This window comes from Jaculus jaculus, chromosome 3 (genome assembly GCF_020740685.1).
Source record: "Jaculus jaculus isolate mJacJac1 chromosome 3, mJacJac1.mat.Y.cur, whole genome shotgun sequence".
In the NCBI taxonomy this organism is placed as follows: domain Eukaryota; kingdom Metazoa; phylum Chordata; class Mammalia; order Rodentia; family Dipodidae; genus Jaculus; species Jaculus jaculus.
The window spans coordinates 123,489,410-123,513,026 of NC_059104.1; the positions used below are offsets into that span (position 1 = coordinate 123,489,410).

At 39.9% G+C, this 23,617-nt stretch overlaps 1 protein-coding gene across 7 annotated transcripts in view; it reads right to left on the minus strand.

The window, feature by feature from the left end:
- Fat3 (FAT atypical cadherin 3) overlaps positions 1–23,617 on the minus strand; it is a 658,782-nt gene that overhangs the window by 74,553 nt on the left and 560,612 nt on the right. For all 7 annotated transcript variants that reach the window (XM_045144958.1, XM_045144957.1, XM_045144960.1 and 4 more), the window contains 3 exons: positions 20,178–20,374; positions 19,024–19,177; positions 15,947–16,180 (listed from right to left, as the gene is read on the minus strand). In XM_045144958.1, the coding sequence (XP_045000893.1) occupies positions 15,947–16,180; positions 19,024–19,177; positions 20,178–20,374 (585 nt within the window). The remainder of the gene's footprint in view (positions 1–15,946; positions 16,181–19,023; positions 19,178–20,177; positions 20,375–23,617) is intronic.

Below are 23,617 nucleotides of genomic sequence, written 5' to 3' on the forward strand. Positions count from 1 at the left end.
CTCCCATTTCCTAGGAGATAAACATGTACAGAGGTGATTACTGTATGTAGAAAGAGGGCCATAAGTTTCTAGAGTCAAGAACACCTGAACTGAGTCATGGAGGAAAGATAGAAGTGGTGGACAAGAACAATATGGTGGAAATGTGTCAGGAAGAAAGGAAATTTCCACTGATGATAAACTATGGGAAGTTATGAAAGTTGAAGTTGCAAAGTGTACTCACAAGAAGATAGAAGGAAGTTGGGTTCAGTATTGCTGAATCTTAAGTTTAGAGTGATAGTATCTGAAGCTGTTTATTCTCAGAACCCCAGAACTACTAGAGTGACTATAACCAATTATCACTAGAATGAACTAGAAACTGGGCCTAAGTTAATGAATGGGTGAATAGAGGAGGGGGAAGCTTGGAAGGAGTGTGTGCTGGAGAGGGCACATGGGTATGAAATATTTTGTCATATGTGGGTAGTTCTTAAAAGAGTTTACTACAAGATTACAGACATCATAATGATACCTGTCATGAGGGCCTTGCAATAAGGAGAGCCAGCTAGTATCTTGAGGCAAAGTGGATAGGTGATACAGGCTCTGAAACAGCAGGAAATGAAAGCCTGGGATCCTAGACTTCTATACAACATGCCCACTGTGGGTAGAAATCCCTGCAGCCATATTAGCCTTAAGTCTATCCTTGCATTTCTGTGTATTAGATAAGGGCCAATCCAAAGTAGCAGCTCAGATGGCTGTGGCCATCCTTAGCACATAAATAGGGTCTACAGCAAGCACCACTCTGATCGCCTGATAGAAATGAGAGTTTTCCACTTAGCTTCTCTGCCATAGTCATTTCATGAAAGAATTGCTGTTTGACAAATAGTGTTTTGATCTGTTTTTGAGAGAAATTAGATTTTATAAAGGATAACAATAATGACTTATATGCCACTTTCAAAGGCTCCTAAGTTAAACAAGGCATTCACAGTGACTAGAGAAAAAATATTCTGCCCTAATTTATACTTCTTGAATCAGATTGTGGAGATGAAACCCTTCCTACTCATCTGTTTACTTAGCCTGATTAACCTGTATGTTTTCTCTCTCTCTCTCTCTCTCTCTCTCTCTCTCTCTCTATCTATCTATCTATATATATATATACATATATATGGTAATATATATGGCATATATATACATGTATCATATATATATGAATTTAGATGTATACACTTTCTGTGTTCATGTATGTGTGTGTGTGTGTTCATATGTGTATGTCACTCATGTGTATGCATTCATGTGGAGGTCAGAGGTTGACATTGGGTGTCCTCTTCACCTTGTTTTTTGAGACAGGGTTTCTCCCTGAACCTAGAGCTCACAGATTTAGTTAGACTAGCTAGCCAGTGAGCCATAGGGATCTGCCTGTCTCTGTCTCCTCAGTGCTGGGATTATATACATGTATCAGTGCAGTTGAGATCTTAGATGGGTGCTGAGGATCTGTATTCAGGTCCTCATGCTTACATAGTGTGTCTATATATGTGTGTTATTATATACATGTATCATTATATATGTGTGTCATTATATATATATATATATATATATATATATATATATGAATCATTATACATGTGTGTCATATATGTTTCATTATGTGTGTGTCAGCACAGTTGAGATCTTACATGGGTGCTGGAATCTATTCTCATGCCCTCATGCTTGTGTACTCCTCAGCCCCAGAAAGTACAATATCTAATCTTGTCTCATCCTAATGTCACTCACTGTATGATGTCACTTCCCAAATTAACAAGCCACTGTGACATAGAAATGAAAGGTTGTCACAAGCCTGCCATCTATTCACATACACTACAGATGAGGCCTTGATAGTAGTACAAAGCAAAGAATTTGGATAGAGATTAGTTGGTCCCCAGAGCCTTTCCCTATTCCCAAACCATATCCATTTAATAAGCATTTTGGGACCATTTAACCTTTTCAAACCTGTTTCTCCATCTGCAGGTGGGAGTACTAAAAGATCTGTTCCTTCCATAGAAAGATTACAGGTGTAAATTCTTGAAGATCTCTGGAGAAATGCTTCAAACATAAAATTATATGGTTTTTTATATCAGCAACAGACAAGAGGCTTTGACTACAATGTCCTCCAAAGAATGACTCACATCTCTCACTCTTCAGAGAGGATTATTTAATTTTTAGTGACATATTAATAGTTCCTTAGCCACTTCCAAAGATTTAATACTTTAGAGAATAACAGAGCTTTGAGGAAGGAAAAAGAAAACGTGATATCTCTGACCTGTGTAGCTTAGAGGTTATGAGTTTTAAGGCACTAGGAAAACAGAATTACATAGAATATATGATGTGGGAAAGGAAACAGACTGAAATCAGAACTGAATCCCTCTTGGACCATCTTCCAGGACAAATTACTGGAATACAGAAAACAGTGCTGTCCAAAGCGGTGACATCCTGTTTTAGATTCTGTTCATCCACTAATCATCTTGGGTCAGTTTCTTTGTCTCAGAACCTCAATTTACTCCTCAGAAAAATAAGTGTTTTGAGTGTATTTTGTTTCAGGGCCTTTTTCAGAAGATTCACCTGGACCATAATTTCCACGGGAAATGGTCTAGAATTGGGGTAAGTCCACACACTTTTGCAGAAGCAAGAAACAGCCAATAGTTATCATGTTGCCACCACCCACTCAATGTGTCAAAGCAGCTGTGCTCCCTACATGATGCAAGTGGTCCTTGATAAGGGTGGGCCCTGATGTAAAGTACAAGAGTCCCTTGTTCCTGAGAGACTGTAGCCTGTGAAAAGACAATGGTGATGTAGGGGATTCTTATAGATGTGTATGAGTTTGTCTTACTGTATTAGTTCTCTATTGCTGCACTGATCATGAGTCAAGGTGTGGCTTAGCTAATCTAGCCAGCAAGATGTCAGGAAGGGATTTGTTTCCTCTAATGGTTCAGATGATGTAAGAAGGGGTTCAACTTTTAAGATCACTAGTGTAATTTCAGGGGAACTATGACCCATATCTATGTGGGTCTTTTGCAGCCTTGCTGCAGTCTTCTTCTGGGCTAAATGATCCCAGGGAGAATGACAGAAAGTGTTAGAGACTGAATTGCATCCCATTAAAATTCATATGTCAGCCATGGTCTTCAGTGAGACTGTTTCCTGGAGGCAATTTAGATTAAATAAGATCAAAAGAGGGATCCTAACATGAGAAGATTGAGCTCTGTAAGAAGCAAATACAATGACCTTTCTCCACTTATGTGCCTGCCCTCAAGAAAAACCATCTGAGCCCATAGCAGGAAGACAGCAGTCTACAAACCTGGAAGGGAGCCCTGACCCAAACTGTACCAACACTAGTACTCCAAATTAAGAACTCAAGACTCCAGAACTTGGAAAAAAATATTTCTGTTACTTTAACGCCCAGACTATAGCATTTTATTATAGCAACCTGATGATACTAACATATAAGGACATGCCACAGTCTCTTTATATCCTAATATTTGAGATGGTATCATCATTTCTGCTATACTCTTCCCTTATCAAGGGGAAGTGTAACTACCAGGAGACAGAACTCACTGGGGAGGGTTACTGATAGAGTCAAGTAACATAGAGGGAATAGCTGGTATCTTTATTTTCACTAAGCACCAGTTATATTTGGGATTATAGCCAATTACCAAAGTAGGAAGCAAAGACCATAGTATATGTGGCATTTGAGAATATGGTAACCAATAGAAAATACAGATGTTTCTATCTCATTTGATAACTTGTTTTACATTCTTTTCACTATTACTATGAATATGAAAATATGAAAGTTATTGGATGTAATCTTCTAGATATTATTTAATGTGTTAAAGGAATTCATGTTAGTATATAACAACTTTAGAAATTATTTAGACAATTTTATTATATTATTGTCATTTTTATGCATTATAAAGCCTCATTGTGAGGGATGATTAGCAGATGCCACCAAATTGTTAAGGTATTTGTAATTCAAAACTCAGGAATTCTTAAATTAGCAGTTCGGGAAGTGTGGTTCTGAGATCAGTAGCATCAACATCAGACTGAAAGACAAATTACCAGGTCACCTCCAAGACTACTGAGTCAGAGAATTTGGGAGAGGAGCCAGTATTGGAGAAGGGGTCTGGTCCTGGTAGAGGGGACAGCACTATTAATGGGGCTCAGGACCACCTCTCTAGATGTTCTTGTGCTTTCTGATGTATGAGAGCCATTCGTCTAGAATCTCCTATTTGGAGCTGGCATTTCCATTCAACCTTCAGGTAACACTGGAATTATTAGTCCAGGAACCACTTTTTGAGAACTATTGTCATTTATTTGAGTGTCATTATTAGCTGGCTACTTGCTCACCAACCATCATGAGGACCCTTTTATAATATCTGTATCCCTGTTACAAGCTAGCCAATGGCTCTGAGCAAGTTAATTAACCCTTCAGTTTCTTCATACATTAAATATAACACAAATAAGCTACCTGGAGGGTTTTTCTTTGAGAAGTGGAAGTAATATTTATTAAGGACTTATCATAGTACCTGGAATGTGTTCTAAGAACAGAACTAAGATTACTACCATTAGGGCTGGAGAGATGGCTTAGTGGTTAAATGCTTGCCTGTGAAGCCTAAGGACCCCGGTTCAGGGCTTGGTTCCCCAGGTCCCACGTTAGCCGGATGCACAAGGGGGCGCACGCGTCTGGAGTTCGTTTACAGAGGCTGGAAGCCCTGGCGTGCCCATTCTCTCTCTCTCCCTCTATCTGTCCTTCTCTCTGTGTCTGTCACTCTCAAATAAATAAATAAAAAATAAAAAAAAAAGATTACTACCATTAGAAATTCTTACTCAGCAAGCAGTGTGCTTGGTCCAGAGAAGGGTGGAGCAGCACCATGAAAGGAGTCTTGTGTGTGAGTTACTGCAGAAATTAGCACAGCTCTAACTCCAGTGAGGAATATGTAAACTTGCAAATGCAAATAGAGTGTCCTGGGCCTGAGTCTCATACTGACCCTTCAGGGTAATAAAAAGAGCGACTGTCATTGATATTATTCAAGAGGAAACTGAGGTAGATGGAGGTCAAAGACTTGCCCAAAATCAATGAGCATTAATCATCCAGGGCTTTCTTTATCCTCTTATCAATCTGCTTATTATGAGATGTTGCTCTGAGGGGCAGTTGGGGACATCACAGTGGCCTAATTCAGAGTCCCAATAGGGCTAAGTGCAGTCTTAGCTGAGATGTAAGACTTTGAGGAAGCAGTGTACTTAGTAAAACCTAGAAAGAATTGGCATGTCCAAGCATATATTCCTTGTAGCCTATATATGCATAGAACCCATTTCTTCCTTATTCCACAGGCCACCTCCTAGCCCTGCTCACCACACTCAGATGCTGAATATGATGGATGCTTCACAATTTTCCTCTTCTGTCACATATGTTTCTTCTTATTTGTTTGAAGTCCAGTGCAAAGGCACTATATTTAGGCATGTCTGGGATAGACTGGAGTCTAACACAGTAAATACTGAACATAGGTTTGCTTTTCGTCATTAGATCAGAAAATGGATTGTGGTGGTTTGAATATAAAATGTCTGCCATAAGCCTATGTGTTCAGAATACTTAGTCCACAGCAGGTGGCAGTTTGGAAAGGTTGTGAAGTGTTTGGAAGATGGAGCCTTGCTGGAGTACATGTGTTGTTGAGATTTATTAGTTCAGCCCACTGGGTGTTCAGAGCTAGTTCACTCTTACTGCTCCTTCCCATCTCCTGTGAAAAAACGTGATACCCATTTACCTGCTCTGCCATGATTTTCCTCCCATGATGAAACCTCCTCTAAAAACTATAAGCCAAAGTAAATCCTTTCCTCTCACAATCTGGTTCTGGTCATGTGTTTTGTCTCATCCTTGAGAAGGTAACTGCTATAGTGGTCATGGAAGATTTAAACCAATTGCTGTCATGGGCAGTTGACACTTTACTTTGGCCATCATCTCTGAGATGCTGTGTTTGGAATCCAGGTACAGAATGGGGAACAACCCTAATTCCCACCAGATGGTGCCAACAGCAATTATTCAGACTGTGTCCCAAGAAGATGCTAGAAACCACAAGCCCAGAGTACCAGACATACTTTTGTGTTGGATTCAGCACTCATGTTTATGCTTTCCTATATACTCTTCTCACCTCATCTCTATATCTCTTACTTTTTGTCAAAAAAGTGGCCAACTAGAAAGGTTAGGGATGAGCTAGAAGGGTAAGGAAACCATGGATGTAATCATCTAAAGTCATTTGGCCAGAGAGATGCCCTAGTAGCACTGAGCAATTGCTTTAGTGCTCTGTCTTCTCACATACATCCTTCCTCCCTCCTTTGTAAAGAGCTGTGCTACCAGACCCTGGGCCAGTACTGCAATTTCTCTGACAAGATCTGTGCCTTGGGAAAAAATTCATTCTAGCTTCTGCTCCCTGAAAATAGCACAGGATTAATGATGCCATCTGCCTCATGATGATATTGGTGTACAAATGGCTAACATGGACTGTGGCCTGATGTTATTATAGTGAATGCTGCCCAGAAAGGAGGGCATTGGGGACAGGAGGGATATGCACACTCATATTAAAAAGTAAGTATTCTGTAAGTTTCTAAAGTTTTGGAGTCTTCTCCCCATTTTATGTCACTAGGAGGATATAATCTGTAACTTTAGGGGAAAGGCATCATGGAAGACTCAAAACATTTTACATTTCCTTTGACCATAATCCACGGCATACCAGGCCTGCCACGTCCTTGTAACCCTAACCTCTTTCTTGGGTCTTGATAGCTTTCTCTCACATTTCCCCTCACCTGGAACAAATTCCCTATGCTTTCCTCTCACATTTCCCCTCACCTGGAACAAATTCCCTATGCTTTCCTCAGGGCATCAGTCCAGTCGCTGTTCTAGCTTGCCTCAGATGGTGAAGCCTATGATGGCAAGATGTCTAAAGGAAGATGTAAGCTCCTACTGGTTTTCCCTCAGTATCTCCCTTGTAGATTCTTCCTTATGTTTTTAGTTTTTCTTTTCTGCTTCCCTTCTCATTTCTAAGGTCACATGGACCTTCCATGTTACTGAGTCTAACTATCCCAACCCATATGAGAAATATTACCTTGTACTGCCTCTTTGGAACCCTCCTGTCCTTGCCGTCATCCTGTGGCAGCAAGTGATGAGTCTTTCCAAATGCTCCAACATCTTCCCTGTTTCCCAGCCTCGCATGCAGGTGAGTAAGGCCATGTGGCCACTTCTTCTGATATAGGTCCCCCAAACTGAGGTGGCTAAGACCTGGCATGACACGCTTCCCATGTTGGGGTATCCTTGGAGGCTAAATGTCAAAAAGATGGCATGGATAGGATGGAAGGATCAGATATTTAGTCTATGGTTGTTCGGTCAATCCAAACCTGTCCATACTCATTGCTTCTGTATCTCTGTGACAGAATATCTGACCAGAACAACAGAAGGGAGGAAGAATTTGGCCACTCACAGTTTCAGAGGTTTCACCACCATGGTGAGGAAGGCATGGTAGACAACTCAGTTCACATTGTGGCAAGCCAGGCAGCACAGAGTGAGACAGGAATTGGCCAAGGATGATATATCCTGAAAGACACAACCCACGGACCTCCACCTAAGCTCTACCTCCTGAAGTTTCCTCCAATCTCCCCAAACCATCTGGCAACTGAGAATTTAAAACATAATCCTGTGGGAAACATTTTATATTCAAGCCATAATAGTCTACTGGAACAATCTTCATCTCTTGTTTTCCTGCCACTTCCTCTTTCCCTTCTTCAAGTTCAGTCTCTAATCCCTAAGACCCAACTCAGATGCTAATATCACTTTCTGATTCGCCTCTGTGAAAAACTCATTGTTTACATTGTAACATTCCTACAGGTGTTATCTGAATATGCTGTACAAAATCTCTTTTATACATGCAACTCTAGTACATCACTCACTGCATTTTATTGAAAATGTTTATTTGTTTACTATTATGACTGTGAACTCCTAGGAAGCAAGACTTCTCATTTTTTTTTAATGGTTAGCTATTTTAATTACTGACATATTCCTGTAGATCCACATTTCAACTCCAAATGTTCAGTAACAAGGTGTGGTGGTTTGATTCAGGTGTCCCCCATAAACTTAGGTGTTCTGAATGCTAGGTTCCCAGCTGATGGAGATTTGGGAATTAATGCCTCCTGGAGGGGGTGTATTGTTGGGGGCGGGCTTATGGGTATTAAGGCCAGTTTCCCCTTGGCAGTGTTTGGCACACCCTCCTGTTGCTGTGGTCCACCTTATGTTGGCCAGGGGGTAATGTCCACCCTCTGCTCATGCCATTGTTTTCCCCTGCCATTGTGAAGCTTCCCCTCGAGCCTGTAAGCCAAAATAAATCTCTTTTTCCCAGAAGCTGCTCTTCGTTGGGTGATTTCTAACAGCAATGCGAACCGGACTGCAACAGTAAAGTGGTACCAGGAGTGGGGTTGCTGCTAGACACCTGACTGTGTGGCTCTGGCCTTTTGGAGCTGATTTTCAAGTGGACTGTGAGAGGATTTGAAACCTTGGCCTAAGAGATGCCTTGCAGTGCTGTAAGTACAGCTTGATGGACTATTCTGGTCAGAGTTGAAAGACCTAAATGCAGTAAGAACTATGGACTGTGAGGTTTGGCTTATGAGGGTGAGAAAGAGCTTTGCCTGGACTGGGCTAGCAGTTTGTATGAAAAGCTTGCTGTAATGCTTGTGTCCTGAGAAGTTATGCAGGGTTGCTTTGCATAGAAATGAACTGGTGTGAGCAGAGGGATATGGCACAGAAAGAAAAATCTTTGGGTGCACTGTTGCCCATTCAGCTGCAACTGAGAGATAACAACCTTTGAGACTGGGCTAGCTGACCTGCGCTGGGGCAACAAGAAGAATGTAAACTCTTTTGAAAGGGCCTGAGTGCTCAAGGAGTGTCCTGTTCTTCAAAGTCTGCTTTATTTCCCCCCTGGATTAACAAATTGGCACCCTACCTGGTATCATGGAGCATAAGAAATGCTGGAAAGAGGGTCATTGAGTTTGTAACACGGTCATGTGTTTTGGAAATGGCCATGGGCAGTGTGAAGCGGGTTTTCTGGTTGCCTGCATAGAGACCCCATGGGGCCATGAGGATGAACCGTGGCTTGCAGTGGAGACCCAGTGGAAATGCTGGGACCATGAGATGGCTGCCAGCCCTGATGAAGTTTTCCAGGACTGTGAGTAGCCTAGCTGGAGGGGTGGAATTGGAATGCCAGAGACTCATTGCTGGTTAGAATTATCGGACTTGAAGATTTGTCGCTGGTTTGAGTTGCTTGACTTGAAGCTACAGAGTTTGACGTTTGCCCTGGTTGTTTTAAATCTTGTATTGGTTAAATGTTTCTTTGCTATGCCCAATGCCATCTATTGCAGTGTGAATATTTATTCTGTGCCATTATGGGTTTTTTGAGGTTATTTTTTGGTATTATCGCTCAGTTATAATTTCTTGAACTATGGGGATGTATGAACATCACTGGAATTGATAAAAACTATGAGGACTTTTAAAATGAGATGAATGCATTGCATTTTACATCATGTATGGATATCAGTTTATGGGGGCCGGGGTGGAATGTGGTGGTTTGATTCAGGTATCCCCCATAAACTTAGGTGTTCTGAATGCTAGGTTCCCAGCTGATGGAGATTTGGGAATTAATGCCTCCTGGAGGGGGTGTATTATTGGGGGCAGGCTTATGGGTATTAAAGCCAGTTTCCCCTTGGCAGTGTTTGGCACACCCTCCTGTTGCTGTGGTCCACCTTATGTTGGCCAGGGGGTGATGTCCACCCTCTGCTCATGCCATCGTTTTCCCCTGCCATCGTGGAGCTTCCCCTCGAGCCTGTAAGCCAAAATAAATCTCTTTTTCCCAGAAGCTGCTCTTGGTTGGGTGATTTCTAACAGCAATGTGAACCGGACTGCAACACAAGGTATCTTCATCTGTTTCCCAAGGTTGGGACATTGATGATCCAGTGGAGGCTGCCATCAGACCAGTCCCTAGCCACAGAGCAGATTTCATATTTAAATATCAGGTTGGCTCTCCTCTGATCCTTTGTTTCAAATCTCAAAACCAGGGTTCTCTTTTTGTGAATTTTTTTAAAAAAATATTTATTTATTTGAGAGAGAAAGAGGGAGGGAGAAAGAGAGAGAGAATGGGCACACCAGGGCCTCCAGCCACTGCAAATGAACTCCAGACATGTGCGCTCCTTGTGCCCCTTGTGCATCTGGATAAGTGGGTTCTGGGGAATCGAGCCTCGAACCAGGGTCCTTAGGCTTCACAGGCAAGTGCTTAACCACTAAGCCATCTCTCCAGCCCCAGGGTTATCTTTTTGACCCTGTGGTCAATACCTTCCAGGGATTTTTATTCACACCCTGCCTTGCCTTGTTCTGATCTATATTTGAGGTTCTTCTTATGTCAGCCTTCCCAAAACATAGTACTAGTCACTTCTTCTCTTGGAAGTTTCCATACATCTTGTTTGTTCACACTAGCTAAATCAGTACATGATCAGCCATGGGTAGTCCCTCTCTATTTTCTGCTCTCATCTATACTGGACACCATGATATTTATCTAGATATTTGTTACATGTAGATTATCCCTACTTATGAATTCATATTCATGTTTGTTTTTTGTCTCTCTGAGTGCTTTCCTACCTCTTGAAGCCTTTTTCACTCAGGGAGGTCTGCCTGAGTGTTAGGATCTGTACTTAGGTCTTCATGTGTGATGGTTTGAATGTGAATTTATGTCCCCTATAGTCTCGGGGATTTTTGATTAAGATTGAGCTTGGGGTCTGCATCTTGCAAAGTCTTGCTGGGAAGGAGGGGTCACTGGGGGCAGATCTTGTAACTTAGCCCTGTTAGGTGTGTGGTGAGAAGAAATTTGTGTTCTGGCTGGCTGTTGATATTTTCTTGCTGTTTGTGGTGTCTTTCTGCTATGGATCTATGGAAGTGAGCCAACTTTTTCCACCATTGATGGTATTTCCCCTGGATTCTGTAAGCTTTCCTCTCATAAGCTGCTTCTGGTCTGGTATTTGCCCAGCATCAAGAATATAACTGCAACAACATGCTGTGAATCAAGTGCTTTTACCCATGGAATTGTCTCTCTAGCTCCATCATTTTGAGAAGCACCTGCATGTTTCAAACTTTCTCCTTTAGCTCCACATACTGCTTAAAGATTATCACTGTGAATTTCTCATCTTGGAGAGTCTTTCTGCTCCTTGTACAGGGCCTGTCACCTCACTGATCACTAAATATTTTCTTAATTGAATGGAAAATAACTGTAATTCATGTTCTGAGTCTGTATACTTTTCTGAAATTCCTGAAAGAAATTCTAAATCTTGCAGGAAATATTTTATAAGAAAGGGGTTGACTGGCTCATTAGGACATTTTGTTACTTCATATTCCTTATCCATATGAAGAAAAATATGCTATTTCACATCTCAAATGTCTGAAAATTGGCCTCTTAATAAATCTGGGGCTATAGCATATTTATCCAGTGTGAATTTACACTCTATTTCCATGTCACTTTACTATGATCCTTTACACTACATTTTTTTTTTTTAACCAGTTAAGAAAACTCTTAGGATCGGCATCCCAGAAACAAACTCTCCTGTCTTGTTAGAGTAGACTATGTTATAGCATTTTAGCTCCAAATGTCCAAGAGTAGCCTAGATTATAGCATTTGAACCCCAAATGGCCCAGAGTAGATTAGATTATAGCATTTGAACTGCAATATCCAAGAGTAGACTAGATTCTAGTATTTGACCCCAAAGAGAGAATGCAATGAAAGTTCTCCTTGTCTTTGTTGTAAATATTGAACTTTATAAATTTGGGGTCATGAAGTCATGTCACTAGTGTATGGGATTGAGAATATTTTCATTTTACAGGAAAACCAAGAACTTGATGATGAAATCTAGCCAGTTGCCATGCTATTTCTTAGAACTCATGGGTGTCAAAATTATCTTGTCTTCTGCTATTTTATTTTATTCCTGACCTCAGTAGTTGTCATGACTTTAATTTTGGTTTATTATGAATAATTCATGGTAAAGCGTTACTTGGCTAAAAAGCAATACTATGTTTAAAAGTGAGAAAACCAGGGTAAGAAGGTTTTGCAGGCTTAGAGTGAGGTCTTTGGACTCATTAATTTATGGAATCAGATTTCAGGTTAAATATATCTTTGTCATTTCCCTGCAAGTTACAGTGACCCAGTATATAATGTAGCCAAATGCTGGTAGTCTTATACCAACAGTCTTTATGCAGTTATAACAATAGATTAATTTATAAACACCAGAAGTTTTCTCCTCATAGTTCTGAAGCCTTGGTAATCTAAGGAGAAGGCATCAGCAGACCTGGTGTCTGAGGAGAGCCCAGTTCTCACAGATTGTGCTTTCTATGTGTCCTCATATGGCAGAAGGAAGGGTTAATGAGGCCCTTCAAGACTCTGATCAGGCATTAATCATATCATCGGGGGTTTATCACTTTCATGACCAACTTACTGTCTAATCGCTGCATCTTTTGATACCAACAAATTTGGGACTATATTTCAATATATGAGTTTACAAGTACATAAACATCCATGTTATAGTCCCGGTGAAATAATTTAAACTTTAGGCAAAGGGATATGCTTAATGGAACTTTCATGAATCAAATGTCCCTGTCACTTACACAAATGGTTCCAGTATTCTTCATTATGATCAAAATCTAACTAAGCAGCTTGGATGAATCTTAAGAATCTTAATGCTAATTGAAAACAGGCCACCCTGAAAAGGTAACAAAATGTACAACTAGTTAAATAATAATTTTAAATACAAAAGTTTTAAACTTGGGCAAGGGGTTGGGAAGAAGGTTGATGTGACTATGAGTGTGTGTGGAGACACTTTTCTGCATGCACGGTGGAGGTTCTATGACGTGACATAGGTGATCCAAGCACTGTGAAGGTGTGCACTGAAATAAAAGGCAAGTAAGCTCTGCTTATTGGCTGAGGCTTTGACAGGGTTCTGTAGTTAGGTAAGCTGTCATCAGGCAGGATGAAAGGCCCGACTTTCTGTGAATTTATAATTACTTCAAAATGAAATGCTTCATTTAAAATCTGAAATTTCAAGGGCTTGGGATGTCTCAGTCAGTAAAGTGTTTGCTATGCAAGCACAAGGACCTGTATTTGAATCCCCAGCACCTGTATAAAAGCTGAACATAGAGATGTGTACCTGTAACCACAGAACTGGGGAACTGGAGACAAGGAGTGTTTTTGAGACTTTCTGGCTAGCTAGTCTAGCAAAATTGGTAATCTCTAGGTTCAGCAAGAAATACCATTTCAAAACACAAAGTGAAGAGCAATTAAGAGAAATAATCAACATCAACTCCTGGTCTCCACAGGTACATGCATCTGCACATACATAAGCACCCGCACACACAGAAACATACATTCACATATTCATGCACACCAAACACATGTAAAAGAATCAGAAATTTCCTTATTTCTCTATAGAAGGAGTCAATGAGGTCATGTGTTACCACCAGCAAGTGAAGTTGCTGGTCATGAGGGAGGGGAGACCTGTGGTGGATTGTCATGGAACCAGCTGCTACATAGTGCACCCTTGTGGAAGGTGAGCACTGGAAATGGCCCTCTTCTGAGTGCTGTGGTGTTTTATAAAAATGTTGGAATTCAAAATATTTAATAAAGGCTGGAATTTTAAATAATGTTGACTAATCCCAGATCTTTTGAGCAATAAAGATTGAAAATTAAAGTAAGCATAGAGAAGTAGATTCAGTTGAGCCTTGTGAGATCCAATTCAGCTTGCACACAGAGCTTTACCTCACCCCTATGTTGAATATCCCACTCAACTACTCATTATCTTAGTACACAGTTTCCCTTAGACATCCATTAGGAAATTCAGAGAAATTGTTACTCTGGAGATAAGTGTACTAACAGTGCCACTAAGGATAATGCCTTAAGCCACCAACTGGTGACACTCAGGGATTGTGAGTAACACTGATATATTCATTTGATGAATGCTTATCCATGATGTGCTCACAAAACCCTCAGAGCCACTTCTTTAGCTCCATGCCTGGGACATGGATGGGGCTCAGCATGTATTTTTTGAGGTGCTCATTTGTTCTTACCCAGCTGTCAAAATTGTTTTTAAAGTTAAATGAAATTGACAAAAATAAAGAAAATGCATCAGCATTTGTTCTCTTACTGGGGATTTCCTAAGGCCCAAACAATGGCCAGATGAATAAATTTCATACACAGGTGTGTATAATATCCATGACATTGGTCTCAGGGGAAGCTCTGCTGGTGGTAGATGAGCAGACTGAAGTATAACACAATGTCCCTGTGCACTTTTGATCCATTCAAGTCTTTATTATCTGTCCTGACAAATGATTAGATTTGAGACAGTTGGGGTTCTGTCATCCTAACTCCCAGGCTTGCTATCTGGCTTAAAGGAAGGGAGAAGAAGACATGGAACAAAGTGTGTTTTTTTCACCACAACTTGCAGAACAGCTCCAACTACTACATCTGTGAGGTGGCCACATATTATCCCACCTGTGCATTGTCCAAAATATCATGCACAATGACCAGACCTCTGTCTCCAATGTAGCAGCTGGAACAAACCTTATTCCATCATACTAGGAGCAAGTAGAAAAATTCGAATATTTCAGCTTTTAAAATTTTACCTGTGAACTAATTTATATAATCTCAAATCAAATTTAAAATTAATAAAGAATTAATTAGCATTAATTCTGTCCTCCTTCCCTAGAATTTTTCTAATAAGAGTTCAGAGAATGTTTTCTAATCTTTCATTAAAAAGGAATATTTACATGCAATATATAATTATGTACTAATAAACAGTTTTTTCCTATTTGCAATTTTCACAATATATGCATACTTTTAGAGGGTTGGTTCATAGCCTCAAACACTATGCTAATATGGTAAGAACAATCCAAAGTGTAGCCATTAATTTCTCTAAGAGGATATATGAAGAGACCTGGGCCTCTATGTTTGTTTTCAACTAATTATCATGTACTTACCTTTCTGTTAATAATTCCATTAATAATTTCCATTAATAATTTTTCTTTCAATTCAGAATTAAGCAATAAGACACTAAATTATATAAAGGCTTGTTTAGCACAGCAGACACACCTCATCATTCCTTGGCTCTCTGATATATAGCTCTTAACACGCACAACCAAGAGGTTTTGTATGTTCTTTTATTTTATATTCCATCATGTAGTCACCTCAGTAGTACATATTCTCAGAAGTTCTACCTCACAATTAACCCCAGTCTTTCCTAACTCATCATCTCCTTATGTGAAGTAGACTTGAGCACAAACTTTATTAGCACTTTTCAGTTCTAATTCCTTCTTATCATCCCATACCCCCTCTGCCTAGTAATGTCCTTTTATATGTGATCAAAAAAAGACTTTGGAAAATGGCAGCTTAAGAGAAATCCACATTGAACTGGCAGCACATTTAGCTACAGGTCTTTGCACTTTGGGGCACTACAGTAAATCAAGTTTGTCATATTGCAGCTGAATCCCATGAGGCAATTCTTCATAGAAAAGGAAACTAATTCTCTCAGCCATACATGACAACAGTTTAACCACATTTAGGAGGAATGAGAAGGTAAAATAGCCTTTTATTTTAATTCAAAAGGTTAAAAGATAAAACAAGCAAAATACCAAAACTAAACAAATTAACTTCACACTCTTGTTATAAGACAGTGGCATTCCTGGTGTCACTTCCTCATTGCCTAGGAAGAGAGAGGCAGCCTGCAGAGTTCTCTCCTTCATGAGAGAAGAGCCAGTGGGGGAGTTGAAATGAGGCTTACTGGCATATTCTCATGGGGAGAGGTTCTCATAGCCTACAGGAAATAGTGCTGCAGACAGTATGCCAATGTGTGAACTGGGAGAAGCCTGGCCAGTGTTCTGACTCACCAATGTCCGGGTCCATGGCTTGTACTCTGGTCAACAGAGCCTTAGTGGCTGTGTTCTCATAGACACATGCGTTGTAATGGTCAGAAGAAAACACAGGAGCATTGTCATTCACATCTTCCAGGATAAGGCGGACACTGGACTGGCAAAATCGGCCACCTCCATCAGTGGCCCTAGCCATCAGGTTGTAAACTGGGACCCTTTCCCGGTCCAACAAGGCTAAGGTTTTTAATTCACCTATGAAAATAAATGACAGCATGGTTGATCTGGTATTTCAAAAACTGTTTTTATTGACAAGTAGAAAGTCAGTTATATAAGGAATTCTAAATATAAGAAAAACAAAGGACCTAAAGTTTTAATGTCCTATTATTTGAAAAATAGAGCAAATTCAGTCTTTTAGTAATCAGGACAAACATCATGGCATATTAGATACAACAATAAATGCATTTCATGACTTTCAAATTAATTCTTTTGCAAAACTTGATTACTAGAGATTTTTTTTTTTTTCTTTTGGTGACAAGGACAAGCTCTTTGAAGAAAGCACAGAAAAGACACTGTAGTTCTGGGTATCTGATGGTCGCTGTGTCTGTAACCCATAGACTCAGAAGGATAATCAACAAGCTTCCAGATAGGCTGCTTTTTTATGCCAACTTTTACAGGAAAACATGGAAATCAAAACAGGCTGGCCTTGGCAGTAAAAAGCCTTGAAGGGCTCCTACTATGCCAGAATTAACCTTTAATATGCTGGGTTGCAGAAAGGGCTGTGGTTGCTGGAGAAGGGCTAAGCGGGGGAATTAAGACACTCCATATAGCAGGCTCATTGAGGCATGTAAAGTCTGTATTTTACCACTGGGAAAGTCACATAAGGTCTGGACATCAGCCTGCCCCCCCTTTATTCTTATAAATATATTTTATTTATTTATTTATTTAAGAGGGAGAAATAGAAAGAAAGAAGTAGACAGAAATGTATGGGCACAGTGGGGCCTCCTGCTGCTGCAAACAAACTCCAGACTCATGTGCCACTTACAGCATCTGGTTTTATGTGGGTACTGAGGAATTGAACCTGGGCCATCAGGCTTTCCAAGAAAATGCCATTACCTGTCAAGTCACATCTCTAGTCCTTCTTTATTCTTTTTTCTTTATTAATTTTGTTTTTAAACTAGTCTTCAACATGAGTCTATGACATTTTCATATATACTTTGCTCATATTCGTTTCCCCATTACCACTTCTTTTCTGCCTTTGCTCATTCACCTGGTCTCCTTCCTGTTCCTAATAGGATCCCTCCTACTTTCATGACACACACACACAAACACACACACACACATATATATGGAAAGGGGAGTTAAATCTGGACTTTGAGCAGGAGAGAAAATGTGATCTTTGTCTTTTACTGTGTATTGCCCTCTTATTTCCCCTTTTCTCCTCCTGCTGGTTCCCTTCCTCCCCACTACAAGTCTCCATTTTACTTTCATGCTACATGCAAATACACATATATACAAATATATGTATGCATATTCATTCATCGTCTGTGGAGGGTTTTTTGTTTTTTTTGTATCAATAAAAAATTATAAGCTGCGTGATAAACCTGGATACTTGATGTGATATTTAATACAAAGTATGGCTCATTAAATATTACTCTTAGATAAAATTGGCAGACATTTGTATCAAACTGCATAAATTTATCACACATATACTTCTATGACTTTCATGCTGCACATGGCTAGTTCTAAAACACAGGTCAGGTGGGGTCATTTCCTGGTCCTACTTAAAAAGTCTTCAGTGGCTCAAAATTGCTTTCCTGTCACTTTCCTGCATGGCTCTGCTAACTGCTTTGTGGGCTGTAGGCTACAGTGTCTGGCTGCAACTTCTAGAATCCTAGTTCAGCTTCTTTTCTCTCATTAGAAACTAGCTACATCTTCTGCTATGTCTGTACATGGCTCTCCTTATGTTTCTCCTGGGAACTCCTTTCACTCTGCCTTTCTTTCTTTACTATAATTACCAGTTTCCTCATTTCCTTCCCTAGTGGATTACAGTATCCCTTGAGCATGGTTTGTTCAATTTATCTTAGAGTTTTCCATACAAATCACATGACATGTTTTATGTCTATTAGCTTCCCAATAAGTAGTAATGACTGAATAAACAAACATGACATGAGAGAGCTAGCTAGCCTATTCCCATGTAGCTAACTTGATGCCTCCTTGTAGAATACATGGGAGTGGGGCAAGGGTCAGCCATTGCCTTTTGAAGACTCAGTAGTCAGTACTGAGTAGAACCACCAGAATACTATAAAAATACAAGCTATTTAATCTCTATGCTTTATTTAAAAACGGCCATATCTGGGTGTTGTGGTGTATGCCTTTAATCCCAGCACTCAAGAGGTAGAGGCTGGAGGATTGCTGTGAGTTCAAGGCCAGTCTGAAACACTATAGTGAATAGGTCAGCCTGGGCTAGAGTGAGAACCTACCTTGAAAAACCAAAAATCAAAACAAAACAAAAAACTGCTATTTGATGAATCACCCAATTTACAACATTGAAATAATTTGTTGGCATAAAATATGACTTTTCATTAGCACTAGCCTTGAGTTCAGGCATCTGTCTTTAACTTAAATAATATTTCACCTTGGAAATTTTACCTGATTATGCAAACAAATCTTAGGGCGCATAACTCCGAAGAAACTAGGCAGAAATATTTAATAAAACCCTGACAAACTGTGTACCTAAACAATAAAAAGGACTCAAAGGGGTATCAGCATGAAGGAACTCCCCTTGCTATGCATCATTCATCAGCTTGTGTCTCATAACTGTGATGTGACCACTTCTATCAGGCATGAGAAACAAAAGAGAGATGCGTAGTTATTAATTAACACTAACTTAAAAGCACACAATGAACAAAACCCCATAACTCTAGCTCAAATAAGTTCTGTGTGTCTTAAAGCACACAGATCAGGACATCATGTACCAAGATCATTTCTTAGTGTCCAAGCTACCAGAGCTGTGTCTAGCAGTGAGATCACATGCAAGGATAACCTGTTTCATGGATAAATAATGGCATTTACTCAAAGAATAAATTTCACCTTACCACTTTCTGAATCCAGAAAAAATTCATTATTTCCAGATCCATAGAGCGAGTATCGTATATCTCCATTGGATCCAATATCGGCATCCTTGGCACTGACCTTCAGGATGATTTTATCTGATGGAATGTCTTCTGGAAATGATGCTGAATATGCAACCTAGCCAAAGTTATAAACGTGGGCAAATCATTACTCTTGGTTGTACAATTGCCATAGATAGTGCCATACCAGATTGCTTTAAAAATTCATTCACAGAGTTGAGCTTTTACTACTTTTTAATTTACCTCAGACCAGATTGCAGTACATAATGAAATAATGTATATTTATTTACCTACCATTTCCATGCCCATTCACTTAAAAATCTTTATTGAGCAGTTGTGATGTATAAGTTACTAAAGGTTGTATAAGCAGTAAGAATACAATGGTGAAGAAAATAGATAGCATCATGCTCTTTGTGAGCATGACACACTTCCCATGCTAAGCTTATCCATTTCTCTGTGGAGAACAAATTGGTTGCTGGGGTTGTTTTTATTTCTTTAATGAACAACATGTAAAATTTTTACTAGCATGAGAGAGCAAATCTATTTGTGATACTTTTTTAAACTACAGAATACTAATATTGTCTGTTGGTCAACATAGTAAGAAAAAAATGATTAATAGTGATTTAATTTGGGGAGGGAAGGAATAAAATCTGGAACTGGAGTTGGCCCTGTGATTTTTGTGTAGCAACAGGAGAGCTACTTCATAGGGATCTGGAGGCTGTGGTAAGTACCAACACTGACATGAACCAGCTGTAAAAATCACATAAGTAGGTAGCTTACCCTGTAGTACTGTTCATTTCACTATGGTGATACCAACTACTTAGAAGTTAAGAGGTCTTTTAGAATTACTGAAAAAATAATTTTAAGACTTATTTTATTTTATTATGAGGGGTGTGGTAGGCATTAAGTACCTGAACTTGTTTGTTATCTAACCTTGTTTTGTATTTAGTACATTTTATCCTTATCCTAGACTCTACTTCATCTTATGCCCAGTTGGATTTCTTACCTCTAATTGGAGACAAAAGCAGAAAATAGCCTGGTCTTAAGAGAAGTGAAGTGGGCTGGTTTTAATGTTAGAGGAATGAAATAAAAAAGTGAGTTGCATCCCTAAAACTCACCTGATCACATACTGGGCTATTGTCATTTACATCACTGACACTCACTTCTACCATGGCCTGTGTGACAAAGAGCCCATCAGTGGCAGTGATATTGAGGAAGTAAATGTCTTGCTCTTCTCTATCCAGAGGTCTCTTCACATAAACCTTCCACTCACTCTGCACCAAACCCAGGGCAAACCTTCCTCGGGGATTCCCTCCTGCAATGGAAACAGAACTCCTAAGAATGTGCAGTGGGGTGGAATGCTGCTGCTAACACCTGCAAGTAGCCACACATGAGTCCCTTCCCACTGTGACTTTGGTGTTACTGAAGAATGGAGACTCCTTTCCATCTTCTGTAGCAAAACATGACATTTATATGCTTGGTGTGTGTGGAAAGAAAACAGTAAGTTTCCAGGAGAATACAATCCACTTAGAGAAGCTAGAGATGATCTCTTGTTTAGTTCCCCTTAAGGACAATCAAATTCACACTGTGAACAATCAATTGTCTCCTCAGGATGATACAATTGTATTTCCCCTTGGTCTCAAGAGAGGCTGTAATACACTCTAGCTCTTGTCACCAAGACAATTTCATTAGCCGTTGATTATGCAATCAAGAAAAGGCAGCTAGTTCTATTAAGGAATCTTTTAATGAAGGCTTTATCATACAGCTGCTCTCTTCACAGGACTGGAGTTTGGGGAGAAAAATTTGTGCCAAGTAAGACCCATTAGTTTTAAATAGTCCTAACGAGAGGTCATTGAAGGAGCAGCTCAAAGGGAAGCTCTGTAGTTAGATCAAATTGAACAGTGTAAAACTGGTGAAAGTGAAAGGAAAGTAGAAGAGATGGAGTGGAATGACTCTTTATAATGCTGGCAGTGAGTGCAGCCATATTCCTTTTCCACTTCATTAAACTGCATGGAGACAAAGCGGCTCAGTACAAGGTAGGAAGAGGGGGGAAGGAAATTGCCTTGGCCTTCAGATCCCTAAAAGGAGGAGGTCATGTCAGTTCAAAGCCAGGAAGACTGGGCAAAAGACAGACTGCAGGAGGTCATAGAGGAGTGTGAGGATCATTATTTCATTTACTTAGCAGGCAATAAGTGTCACTCAAATAAGTTAACTGTTCAAGGCAACAGGGCATCAGCAGTGTACAAGATCAGCAAGTCTCTCTGCTCTGGGGGTGAGGCTAAAGTTATATCTGGGAAGATTCACAATGGATAACAGAACCAAGTAGAAATTCATGGTGCTGAGATTGGCCCAGTGCCTTGGGTTCTTCTAGGCAAAACCAGCAACCAACTCAAGGTAAATGTTCAATTTTAAACATTATCAAAAGGATACCACCAAGTAACTTCTACTGTGAAGTTGAAGCATACTGCTTCATGTTAAGCAGTAAATATTCATTTTGTCTCCCTTACGTGAACATTCTATCCTTTGTTCCTTAAGACCCTTGGTGCAGCCCTGAACAGTTTGCAATTTTGAGCTGCTCAATTTGTGAGTTGCCGTTTGATCAACTAAACGGTTTATGGGCTAGAGAGATTGCTTAGTACTTAAGGTACTTGCCTGCAAAGGCTAAGGATCTGGGTTTAATGCCCAGTAACCATGTAAAGCCAGATATACAAGGTGGTATGTGCATCTAGAGTTCATTTACAGTGGCTAGAGGCTTTGGCATGCCCCTTCTTTTCCTCTATCTGCCTCTTTCTATCTCTCTCTTAAATAAATAAATAAATGTTTAAAGAATAAACTGTTTAAAGTTTTAATGTGAAGCTGATTATGGTGGTGCACACCTGTAAAACCAGCACTATGAGGCTGTAACAGGAAGATCATGAATTTAAGGCCAGCCTAAGCCACATAGTGAGACCCTGACCCTGTAACAAAGAATAAAACAATTTTTTTAAATCATGTGCTTAAATTTATTATAAATGCAATGAAGAAACCAATAAGGAGAACATTGTATGCTAACTGCTACTTCATTGTAAGGTTGGGCGTATGTTACTTTCTGGTCTTATGGAAAAGACTGATTGGGGAGAGGTGGAATGCTGAGAGTCGCACTGTATTCTTAGCCACAAGGCATGGAAGAATGATCAGCCATGGGGCCTTTGTACCAAGGGAGAAACACAGGATAAATAGAACCAAATTATATAGAAACACAGGAAGTGTGAGGGTTGTAATTCTTCCAGGTCAGTGGCTTTCACCTGGGGAGGACGCACTTCCCTCTACAGAAGATCTTTAAGCCCTTGGAGATTTTTTGGTTGTCACATTGGGAGGGTGTGATGGTGCTCTATGGTACTAGAATCCACTGTTTAGAGGCCCACGGTGTTGCTGCTAACTATCCCACAATATACACAAAATAGCCCTCCATGGGCCCAGATTGCACTGTTGTGTGCCTGAGAAGCCCTGATCAGGCAAGCTCAGAGTCCTCCTTGGATATCACTTTCCACCACCATTAGCTAGGATCCAATTGCTTTAGTTGAATGTTATTTCAGAACACATAAATTGAACCTCTCTATTAAACACTTTTGGTAGAGGCAAACCCACACCGTTCTTTTGTCACACAAAATGACTAATGGTCCTTTGTTAATCTAAGGCAGCATAGGCAAGTTGTGCTACATCAAGAGCAAAAGTTAAGTCTAATTAAAACCAGTTGGTGGTTGGCATTACGAATAGTAACAGCCACTTTAAGCAATTCTGTACTCATTATTTTTGTCAAGCTGATGGGATGGTCCCTTTAAGCCTCTTATTAAGAATTCAGATACTATGCAAAAACAATTAAGGGTGTGTATTTAACAGTTCTTCCAAATACAAAAGTATCCCTCAAAATGTCTTTACTCCTGGGTAGCTACATGCAAATAGATTAAAACATGCCTTCACTCATCTATGCATTTTAATAGAAAAAGATTAGAGTTATCAGATAAAGCATAAAATTCCATTTTTTTTTTTTTTGTAAATGGAAAATAGCATCAAGAACATAGGTCCACAAAGGAAAAAAAGGAGAAGGATCCTGGAAAAGCATGGAGATCCTGGGCATTGACGAGTTGGCTCTGCTGTGGATCTTATTCTGCAGTGATTAATTAACTTTCCCACTAACATACTTAAACAGATTCTGTACCCTAAGGGCATTCTAATTAATTCGTGTTTCACTCTGAATAATGTGGTTTTTCTAAAGGGAAAAACCACCTGACTGCAAGTATTGATGGATTATTTAAAATCTTTTGGCACTGTGCTTATGTTCCAGCTTTGAATGTCACATCACCCAAATATTAGCTTGAAGTTCCACAAATAGATTTTAGGAAGGGAGTCCCATACTACCAATCCTTTCCCTCTTTGTTGTTGAAGGCGGGTCTCCCCAGAGAGCTACTCATGTGCAGGACAACCTTTTCACTCTGATATAAAATTCACAACCTCACAAAGGAATGGTGACATTTCTGTGCATTCTTGGTGACTTCAATTGTCTATCTTGGCTTTCTTG